This window comes from Thermobia domestica, chromosome 14 (assembly GCF_964235325.1).
Source record: "Thermobia domestica chromosome 14, izTheDome1.hap1.1, whole genome shotgun sequence".
Taxonomy (NCBI): domain Eukaryota; kingdom Metazoa; phylum Arthropoda; class Insecta; order Zygentoma; family Lepismatidae; genus Thermobia; species Thermobia domestica.
This window is the reverse complement of record NC_137467.1, coordinates 115,671,583-115,683,869: the sequence shown is the minus strand read 5'-3', so window position 1 is coordinate 115,683,869 and position 12,287 is coordinate 115,671,583. Positions and strand designations below refer to the sequence as shown.

Genomic DNA, 12,287 nt, shown 5'->3' with positions numbered 1-12,287 from the left:
AACAGAGAGTTAATGAAATAGATGCAATATTATTAGGATACAGAATCGATTCCAGTAAAATGCTATTCGCTCTCTCTTACCGTTTTTACTCTGTTTCCACAACCATTAATTGAAACCGGAAGTACCAGTAAATTTCTACCACTTGTGCTTTTAGTAGACATGTGAGTTGAAGAAATTTTAATAGCGCTGAATCAATTTGAAGAGAAAAAAAGATTGTCATTATTTGTTATCGCTTTAGTTCTATGGGTCAACGTTGAAACCGGAAAGGATTAATTTTTATCACTTCCAGCTCGAATAGAGAATTAATGGAGAACCTGTCCTTCAGACTCTGAATCGATTCTATTAAAACTTTTCTCTTGATACCCGTTAACAGATAGATAGACGGACATAGTTATTTTATAACACTTCCGATACTTATGCACTATTACAGTTGTTTTATCACACTTATGTATTATTACTAACAAGTAAAGGGTCCAAATTGATGTATCGAGTTGCGGAATGAGACAAAGTGTGCGTAATAGAGGATGTGAAAATATGTGTATGTGCAAAGTTATAGCGGCTGAGCGCCATATGAAACGAAGGGGAAGGGGTCAAAGGTGGTGGGAGAAGGACTATGCTATGTTATAGAAATACATAAAATAAACTGTTGAATCATAAAAACAGAGGCAATGCAAACGATGATAGTTTCACATATTGGTAAAAGAAGAATGGGCAGAGTAGATTACGAACCTCCGCCGCCATCTTGAAGTCCATAATTTTTGAAATCGGTGATATTTTTTGAAGTGGAAAGGTTGTCATGCGGCACACGTGTAAAGACTGTGTTTTGATCAGGAACGGAATGCTGCTGTCCGTTTTGTCACATCACTAACGTTGATGAATTATGGCCTGTTTTATCGCTTTGGATTCCATCACAACACTTGCTCGAAATGACAACCCTGTGCAACAATGGTGTGTGCCACACGCCTCTTCCACCCCTCATGCACAGGCAGCAATGCCTTTGGACGCACAGAAGAGCATCCATGCATTCTCAGTCTGCTGCAAGAAATGTAGTAAGTTCCGGAGCTTCACGGAATATATTATGGACTGAAGGTGGCACCACAGTAAGAAGTCGAGATCCGAAGATCGTGGTGGCCACTCCACCAGTCAACGTCCCCCGTTCGAACTCCCAACGAACTGTTGACTCAGATACTTCTAGCACGCCAAGTTAGGTTATGATAGTGACACTGTTTATCAAAGATATGTAGTATCTCATTATTTATCTTCGTTACAGACGGTCTCTTTATCTTTTGCTCGAACGTGTGCAGAGGATTCAAATTACCTTGCAAAAATGTATACCTTTGAACACAGGCGAGAGCTTTTTCCGCTTCCCGGATATTTCTTTTGTTTCGTTTCAATAGTGGAACATTTTTCCTAGTTGCTCTCGGGTATAACGCACTGGACGCTTTCGTGGAGGGAAACCATATATAAGGAACTCCTGCTTTGTGGCGAACAACTATCTTTTACAGTTTCAATGGATGTTCTAATTTAGAAACATCTTCTTGCTCTCCTAAATCATTATCGGTATTGTCATCATCATCACCATTTTCATCCGGTTGCAGGTCATCATCGATCATCAATATTTGTATCTCATTTGCTACACTTTCGTTTTCTTCCAACAACTTTTTAATTCTTTCGAACACACTGCATTCCTCCGACGATGGATCATCATTGCAAGTTCCGAACTCATAAACTAACATTGTCACAATCAAAGCCTTCATATTTCGAACAAACCGATCAAACAATACGACACGATGGATCAGGGTTTACCAAACTTTTTCAACTGGAGGCACACTTCAAGTGTAACTTGAATTCTCGCGACACACTTATAGAATTATTATTATTATTATTATTATTATTATTATTATTATTATTATTATTATTATTATTATTATTATTATTATTATTATTATTATTATTATTATTATTTGTAAATAGAAAATACCGTGGCAATTTTTCTTTCTGTGATTAGTGTCATTCTTTTCACAGAGAAGAAAGCTCGATCTCTGTTTTTCGCCGTGGTAAATCATTATGTTTATTTAATTTTAATTTAAAACTAGAAAACAATTACAATGAAATATAAGACTCAATTTTTTAAAACACACTTTATGTTTCGAAAACTGTATCCAACCTTTCACTAAATAACGAACGAACAAACAAATCTCTTTTACTTTTAAAACACAAATGTAGGCAATTTGTATGCATGTTTGCTTTGCCGAAAGAGTTGAATGGTATTTTGAAATTTCAAGTTATGAAATAGCCTGCAACAATAAAGAGAGAAAAATGATCATAACAATGATAAATACTTTTTGAAACATAGTATGAAAAGTAACACAACATGAAACTTAAAATTGTAGATTCCCAGTAGGGGTTCATAGTAATGTGAAATACAAATATACCTTTTTCCCTCTTTCTTACAATTTGATTGCTATAGAATTAATAATTTTGTTTCGATTTTCTCGCGACACACTGGTTGCTAAACGCTGCGATCGATACTCGAGAAAACCACCTTACCCGATAATTTAGAGGTGTTCAAAGTATTAGACTCACGCTCGAAAAATGCAAAATTGATGTAGGAGTCCTAATATCAAGAGTTCTAGAACATTTAATTTAATGGTTAACCCACCAATATAAGATCCTTCATTTGTTTACTGTACCGTTAAGTGGTAATATCACCGTTGAACAGCAGATGGTGTTGGTGAAGAAGGGGGAATTCTGAAAGTAGTGTTTCAATTGTAGATAGGTATTGTGGTTCCTATTAACAAGTTACAGTCTGAAGTGTTGCGGTTGCTATGGTAAGAAGTTAACGACGTTCAAAGAGTTCAACAGTTCGAAAAGACCAGTTTAAAATGATCGTGACGTGTTTCGGGTATCAATCTTTTATTCTGTGTAGTCCTGTAATTGCAGCATAATGGGAAAAGCAAAAGACCTTTCTTCGCTTAAAATGGAAATAAGATATACACGGTAATACATTGCTAGTAGAGTTGAGATAGAAGAAAAATCTGTGAGTATAATCACTGTTGAAATGATCAAGAGCCAAAATAGCGTTGGGAAATGTGGGCGAAAACCAAAGCTATCGCTAAGAGATATCAGAAAACTAAATAGATTGGCTCTGGGAAACAGAAGTACAACTTCTAATAGACTTAAGCATAAAAATGTTGAGTATGGCGCAGATATTTGGCCTGGATTCTTTGTGCCCAGGGAATAAAAGCACACGGTCAAGAACGAAAACAAAAGATAAGAGTCTACTATAATCATGGCAAAGAAGCACCTCCAATGGGCACAAGTCCTAGAATATTGGACTGCTGACGATTGGAGAATAGTGTGTTTCAGTGATGAATCACGTATCTTTGTGTCTAATGAATGTTCACAATATGAGCGTCGTTGACCTGGGAGGAATTCAAGTTGGAATGTTTTTAATTAACCGTGAAGCATCCTACTTCAATCATGGTCTGGGGTGTGATCTCTGTTTTCAGTCCTGGAAGACTGTATATAGTAGAGAGGACAATGAAGCACTACCAATACCTACAAGTTCTTCAAGAAGAAGTGCTTTCCATGACTGCACTCTGGTTTGATGACGTACAATTCATCTTTATATAGAGCCCCTCCGTGGCTAAGCGGTTAGCGTACGCGCCTTTGGCGTGGGAGACCCGGGTTCGATTCCCGGCGGGAGCTCATATGGTTCGGATTCCACGTTAATCAGTAGGTCCACGTCTCATATAGCCTCGCTGCTGAACGGGACGTTAAACTCAGAATCAACTCAACTCATCTTTATGTATGATGGAGCCCCATGCTACCGGGCCAAAGCTGTGATAAAATTCTTCGAGGACAACGAAATTAGTAGTCTTCCATGGCCAGGCACTAGTACTGATATGAACCCGATTAAAAACTTTTGGAGCTTTATGAAAGAAAAGCTAGAGAAGAAGCACATTAGAACCAAACTTCAATTGATCAAAGAGATCAACAATTTGTGGTATCACGATGCTGAATTGAAGGCAAATTCTCTAAACTCATATATAGGATGCCATAAAGGATAAAAGACTTAATACAGAATAAGGTATTTCATAAGAAATATTAATCTTTGTGTGGAAGATCATCTTCTTGTAAGTATTCCATTTCACTTTTGTTTCCAATGTGGATATACACACTTTATAGTAATTATATCTGAATGTTACGTACGCATTTGTTTTATTGATATTGAAAAGCATATGCCACACCACTAGAAATCAGGAGAGAGTTACCAAGTAGTAATTTGGACTAAGTTCGGGCGTATTTTCTCACGTAATATTGTAAGAACAGTAAAATATTCAGAAACTGAATGTTGAGTCTAATAATTTGAACAAGTCTGTATTTTCCGCTGTAACTTCATTGCAGTAGTTCACTTCTTATCCAGATATCACCGGCTACTCTCGTCCAAAATTGCTATTGCTGACAAAGGTGGACAAAGAAAGGTGAGAGAGAAATATAGCAAGTGATAAAAATTAGTGGTTAAGGTACAGTACGTAATAATTGCATTCCAACCTATCAGATTTTATTGTATTATGGTCTGTATTAGTAACTATGTCATTTAAGAAAAGGTATCTATATTAACTCCACATTGTTTTTGACCAAAAGAAAAAAAAGCTGAAGCGGTTCTTCCACACCTGACAGTTCTCTTCGGCACTATAGGCCTATGAAGCTAATGTCATAAATAACGTAATAATATACAACTTCGATATCAAATTTCACTGTTAGTTTTCTTGGCTTGTCGATATGTTTAACTTATATGTGTTATCGTGATAATCCAAACTTTCAACATGCTAGTATCAGTCTCCTAGATTTTCGTAAATAACTATAAAAATGATCCTAAATCTTCAAAATAAGTACAGATACCGATCATTAAAGTTCATAATTGACTTTTTGAGAACATGCTGGCAGTATTTTTGAGAACATGTTGGCCCTAACTGATGTATTATATGACTACCTTTCCATTTCAAAAATTATCACAGATTTCAAAATGTTGCGTTTCAAGATGGCGGCGGAGGTTTGTGATCAACTCTGCCCATTCTTCCTTTGCCAATATGTAAAGCTACAACTCTTTGCATTGTTTACCTATAACTACCACCAAATTTGAACCTCACCCCCTCCGTTTCTTAATGTGGTCAGCCGCTATAACTTTGCACATTGACATATTTTCGCATCCTCTATCAGATGCACTATGTCTTATCCAGTAACTCCATTCATCCATTTGGACCCTTTACTTGTAAGACTTCCGATACTTGTTTCATTATACTTTTGATGGGGAAGTTCGTAAGACTTTCCTTTGGATGTGTACTAAAATGAAAATCGATTTACAGAGAAAATAAAATTGTTTGACGCAAAAAAAAAACACTAGAACACATCAAACTTACATCAAACTTATAGAAGGTCTGGCAATCCTAGAGTAGCCGAATATTACAGGATTCCCAATTGACGTGTATATGTGAATAATGGTGTAATGGAGTCATAATTACTCGATTTTTCTGTATCGAGTATTTTTCGATTGTATCTCTAATCCTAAATTTCAAAACACTTTTCACTCTAGTCATCCAGCTTCTAATTTCCAGTTTGTTGTTAAATAAACTTAAACTTAATGGAGGGAAATCTGTCCAACGTATTCTTACCCTACTGACAGTAGATTAACCAGTCTATATCTGGTAAATATGATTAAATCTAACTTGAAAAACGCAATTCATATATCGAAATAGGCTATTTTAAACATAAGTAGAGATGTTCATTTTTTTCTTTCTACATAGCTGTTTATTTTCCATTACTTTTAGAATATTTCAATAGGAGTGAGGGTGGCTCATCACTGGTACAAGGACTCCGTGCTTCCATCTCAGGCAAATGAGTTTATTATGAGTCCTGTATGTGTGTTTTCCTATTTCCGCTCGCATTTTCATTCTACTAACTCCCTTTTAATCATTCACTTAATTTGTCATCCGTTTCATTTAGACATCCACAAGTTCGCGAGAATTTTATTTAAAAAGAAAAATATTTTAGTAATTTTAAGCATATGTAGTTTAACCTAAAAATACAAAAATAGAGATGAATCGTTTCTTCTGTTTATGTGTTTATCTTTTTGTTTTTCTGTTTATCTGCCCTTTTATTTTGCAACATATAGTTATTTTAAACAAGTGTTTAGCATAGAGAATGTCATAAAGTTAATCTATCTACGCTTAATTTTAAATGTGAATCTAAGATCAAATTTATATTGTTAAAAGCTTGATTTAATATTCTCGTAGTTATTTCAATAAACGTTGATCTTGTGGCAAGTATTTTTATTGAATATATGGAAAATATTTGAAGAATCCAAGTATATTCTGACCATTAGATTTTCAAACAGTTTCGGCATTACCCATTGCACATTGTTTACAATTATCTATGAATGGAAACACAGATGATAAGATGTAGTTACATGCATTATAAGTACTTTCGTTTCTGATACTACGTTTCACAGATATGATACAGGGCGATCAGACATAGTATAACCAAATTGTAGGTAATGGTAGAAGGCACGAAATTAATAATAGTTTATTGACGTGTAATATTGGCCTGGAAATGCCGCATATAATTGCTAGTAGTGATCAAGATGAGAAAGGAAAACAAAAGACACAGCAAGCAAGGTAAAGAATCTTTTATTTTGCTCTGTTTCTATAGTACATGATCGAAAGGGCAACCACCAAATCAAAGATAAACTTCACGCCATCGGCTCATGGATGCTCATAAACTTTCAAAAGAACCCGAACTCCTCCAGCTGGAACGACAACGACGATAAACTACTGGCAATAGTTTCATGCTTGTGGATGGATGTTGTGAACAAACCTAAACTACTTTCTTCCACTTCTGTAGTTGTGACCGTTCATCGCCTACTCAGACTCCGTTCCATCGAAGGACCTAGTTTCGCATAACTGCTGGTGCATACGTTGGAATGTTTGCAGGGTCTGCAATTGTCGTTTTGAAAGAATTCCCTGTACGACCGCTGAGCAGCTCGACCATTGTCGTTCGATGCTTCATACGTCAGATGCCTAATATCGTGACATTCGTGTAGCGATCCATGCTGATGAATCTCCCAACGGAACTGGCACCTAACATCACTGCTAGCAGTTATCGCACGACGTATCCTGCATCTACCAGTCTTTCATCGCAGTAGTCCTGGTTGTTCTCTTCCTGGTTGCTCATTCAAGTATTTGTAAGAATAGGACGAAGTAAAGAGTCTGTCCTTTATAGGGCTTGCTTTTTATTTCAGCTCTCTATCTGTCTTCAGGCAAGCATTTCTATATCCACATTATATGGAAATATATGTTTAGTTTGCTTCTCTTTATTACTCTTACAATTTAGTCAGATAATTTCCAAGCACCCTGATAAATGTATTGTAAGTTTAAACACTTACTGCATTGTCCTCTTCATCGAGAACAAGCATTTGTTCTTCAAATTGATCGCACTCGCCACTTATTTCACGGATATTTGGGGAGTATGAGCTTTTAGAGTATTGCTAACTAAAACAGATTACTAAATAAGATTAACAACAGAAGAATGTCTTTCGTTAAATGAATTCTTGACTATTGCTTATTTACACACCTGTATTCTACGAACTTAACTACTTACAAGTTTTTACTTCTTTTAACTTACATTTCACTGAAGAATGAAACTTGTCCGTAATGAAGCAGAAAATATTAAATGCACAATATACATTTCGCACACATTCTTCACTATTGTACAAAATAAAGTTTCTTTAAAACTTAATATAAATTTTCTTTTCCTGTTTATTTCAAATTATCCATAGGACTTACTGTACATTTAGCTAATAAAATTTATACTTTAAATTCATGATATGTGGCTGATGTTTCATGTTTAAAATGTATGTGTTTAGTAATGTATTGAATATGTTTTCAGTAATTTAGTCTCTCATTACATTAGGTTTATGCTGTGTCGTTATTTATTTTATGAATGTCTTACATACTTAACTACAGGGTATTGGGTTTGTGTAGTAAAGGAATCACGAGGAATTACACATTTAGACAAAAGAATTAACATTTTTAATGCTCATATAAAAGATATAAATACTACTTTTCAAGCGCCATTTTATAGTAAAAGTGTTAAAAATTAAAAATAGGAAATCTTGAGAAGAATGTCGACCTGAACCTGTATCTTTAAATGTACTACCCCGATATTAGGCCAACGGGGCTGAGAGAAACAGTATAATCAGAATGATTGACCGAGGGATTCGAACTCGATATTACAATTACGCAAACGGTACACATTGAGTTTGAGCCAGCTGGGACTTTTCATTGACTTTGGGTCTCTTTCAACGAAAACATACATATTATCATGATTATTTGTATATTTGTGAATTATAACAAAGAAATACATAAGTAAAAGGAAGTTTGGAGACAGAATTTGAAATATACATATATATATAATGAATTAAGATTACGTGTGTACTGTGTAAGGCTGCTTAGTTATTCTTTTTTTCCTTTCTTTCTTGTAGGTCAATTTCTTTCTGAACTGGAGCGCCACGAAGAAGCTGCAGAACATTATGTGCGCGCGGCAGAGCTGGCGCCCGAAGAGTACGAGATTGTGTTCAATGCAGCGAATGCTCTTCGGCAGGCGGGCAACAACCTGCAGGCGGAGCACTACTACAGACGAGCCGTAAATCTCAGGCCGGACGTAAGTAGACTCCCGTGTCACATCCCATCTCCCAATACTCACCCCTCTGTCTTCCTTACTCACTCACTCTAGCCATCTTTTGCCAGTGCCAAGGGGCATTCACCCGGAGGCAGTAAAGCATCCCGTGGAGGAGCCGTTGCATTGGATAACTAAACTCCATTCCCACGGCCGAAACTCTCGTACAGTCCCAAGGGACCAGTTTCCCGAACACGAGGAATGCCTTTGGAGGGAAGGTGTCGCAGATCGAAAAAAACAACGAGGATGCATTATCTTCTGTATGTTGTAACTTTTAAAACATCTTAAATAATGAAGCATTCAAGGAATAGGACCGAAACAAATGTTAGTGTTCGCTCAAAGTCATATATCAGTGTATGACTTTACGCATTTATAGAGTAAGAATTTATTAATGTGTAGTGAAGAACGTAAATTAGTTAACTTAATATAAAGGAAATACTATTTGCTTTTAACCAAATCTTTCCCTACTACATCTATAATGTAAATTCCTTCATATAAATTTCTGAGCCACGATATATCAGAAAGTAACTAAAGTATATTTACAAAATTATGGATTTGAAATGGAATAGCATCTTGAATAGAATGAAGTAGATAATTAACTATAAATATCAACAACACGATAATAATTATTATAATTTAAGTTTCAAGTTGTTAAATGAAACATTTTATGTTGATAAAAAGTTTGACAGTCACTTTTATAATATTTACATTAGGCACAGTAAATTCTCAACAATGGGAAATAAATCAGAAACACTTATAGAAGTATGATGGATCGTTTATAGCACGTTTGTTTGTTTCCAGCTCCTACTTTCAAGACTTATTAGTTTTATGGTGGACGAAGATCTTATTCGCTGATTTTTCCGTGGTTATCTCACTTTCACTCTCATCTTTCCCGCAATTACTTTTTTTACTATTCATAAAGCTTCCCATGGCTATGTGGATAGCGTACTCGGTTTTACCGGGTTTGATTCCCGATGGAAGTTCATATGGTTTGAATCCCACGATAAACTCTAGGTCTACGTCTTATATAGCCTATTCTCAAATCTAATCACAATTAAACTTATCATTCATACTTACATGTGTCACTCGTCTATAGCTTACAAGTCATGTAACTATTATATTCCTTTAAAAAATATTTACGTGACCTTAAGGAATACAATACAAGGCACCGTCGTTTTGATAGCTAAGAAAATAAAATGTATGGTACATACAGATTGTTTGATTTCTGTATCACTAATCCAACTATGACTCAAGAATGTTCTGTGAAATCTTGTTATGTGATGAATATAAGAAAGGCACTAACTTTATTATCATATTTTGTTTCATTTTGTAATCAAGGCATTATAAGCAAATCGTATTTACTTATATTAATGGCAGATCGTAAAAAATAAGGGACTACTTTCAGCCCAATTTTGTGAAATGGCACACCATAAGAAAAAAATAATTTTATTATCAGAAGTAATAATTAACATGTTACTAAATGACCAAAACGTCATGTACATCATCTTACACATATATATATTAGTGCGTTGTTTGACTTCTTGCCCCTTCCTATCTACACACACGCACACACAAAAATCATGCCTCTCATATTAACTCTTAAAACAATAAAAAAAAACATTTCTTAGAAAATAGTGCTCAATTTTAAATAAAATAATAATAAAAGGGTAGAATTTGCAATTTTGCAGATACCACTTAACTTTTCTTATTCTTCCTTTTTCTTTTTTTTAATCTTAACATTTTTCGTTAATGCCTGATATTTCGGAAATAATTAAACAAACCGCATGTGACACTATTAAGAGATATTAGCTTCTTCTAAGATAAATGTTAAGCAATTTAGACATATTAATGTGAAATTATCATAATGGGATTTTAAATTATATAAAAAGTTTAATTGCTAATCTGAGAGTTTCTAGAATTATTCGGTCCAAAAAAAAACTTCTTATATAAGTTAAACTACTACTGTAAGAAAATTTGTATTACTTACAATTACTTTTGATTTTATTTCGGAAATAAAATCCTCTAGCCAACTTCCTTCACACAACTTATATAATCTTAATGTTCACAATGAGGGCGGTTTAAAAGGGTGTGAACTTATTATGAGTGTAAAGAGTATATTTCACTTTTTAGAAAACTTTTCAGACTTTAGAAAACTTTTAGAAAACTATGAAATAGAAAACTTTTCAGTTAATCTTAGAACTGAAAAAAAAACTATTAAAAACGCATATTAAAGGAAAGGACTGGGAACCCATGGTTTGCTCAAACGTAACTTTCTCTTTGAGGTTTTAGAGCTCTCAAACTGTGTTGCCTTTTCCGCAAATGCGTGGTCTAAGTGTCCTTATCTCCACCAATAAGTACCGAAATTTGAATCTCTAACATTTATGACTAATAAACTGTTCAATCATATTTCTGAAATATAAAATATACCTGCAAAAATTTGTTAACTTTATTTATTTATATGAATTTCTAAAGTCCTGCTTACTTTCTAAATTCTAACATTTTGCACTACCGTTGAGTTACTTGAAAAATTGAAATTTGAAAAAATGAAAAATCTCTGAAATTTGAATTAACTTTATTGAACTTACTTTGCAACAAAGAAGCAAATAATATGGAGATCACTTTTTGTTTATCAACTTATTCACTAATCTTTGATAGAAATAATGTAATTTAAAAGCAGTTCTATTCAGAAAGGTGAGAGATCTTTTCAAAAGTTGGTTAGAATATGTACGTATATTCAGAAAACTTAATAAATGGCATATTAACTTATCCATGTTTCGTGCACAAAGGAATGCCAATAATTAACGCAAATACATACAAAGAAAAAAGTAGTGAAATGAGAAAGTAAATGAAAACAGGAGAACTCTAACACTGAGTCAACGTGCTGCTTTTATCAGCGGAAATGTGTGCAGAAAAAGTAAATAAGCAAATAAGCAAAGAAGTAAATAAGCAAAAAGTGATCTCCGTATTATTTACTTTTTTGTTGCATAGTAAGTTCAATAAAGTTAATGCTTGTCTTTTCAAATCTCCCTAAATAAGTCAACGGCAGTGGAAAATGTTAGAAATTTAGAAAATAAGTAGTATTTACAAAATTCATATAAATGGATAAAGTAAATTTTTTCAGAAATATTTTATGTTTCAGAAATTTGTGTGAACAGTTTATTAGTCATAAGTGCAAGAGATTCAAATTTCGGTACTTATTGGTGGAGATAAGGAGCAGTAGGCGGAGCATTTGGGGGAAAAGTGACACAGGTTGAGAGCCCTAAATCCTGAAAGAGAAAGTTACGTTTGCGCAAACCATGGGTTCCCAGTCCTTTCCTTTAACAATTTTTTTTTTAAATTTAGTTTTTCTTAGTTCCAAAGTAATTAACTGAAAAGTTCTCTATTTTACATCTAAAAGGGGATGATTCATAGTAAGTTCACGCAGTTTTAGACCGCCCTCATTGTGAACATTAATATTTGATAAGTTGTATGAAGGAAATTGTCTACAGAATTTTATTTCCGAAATAAAATCAAAAGTAATTCTAAGTAATACAAATTTACTTACAATA

At 34.3% G+C, this 12,287-nt stretch overlaps 1 protein-coding gene across 1 annotated transcript in view; it reads left to right on the top strand.

The window, feature by feature from the left end:
* Positions 1-12,287, top strand: part of LOC145670291 (protein O-mannosyl-transferase TMTC2-like) — a 700,866-nt gene that overhangs the window by 613,011 nt on the left and 75,568 nt on the right. The window contains exon 8 of the mRNA XM_081738753.1: positions 8,546-8,724. Coding sequence (XP_081594879.1) covers positions 8,546-8,724 — 179 coding nt within the window. The remainder of the gene's footprint in view (positions 1-8,545; positions 8,725-12,287) is intronic.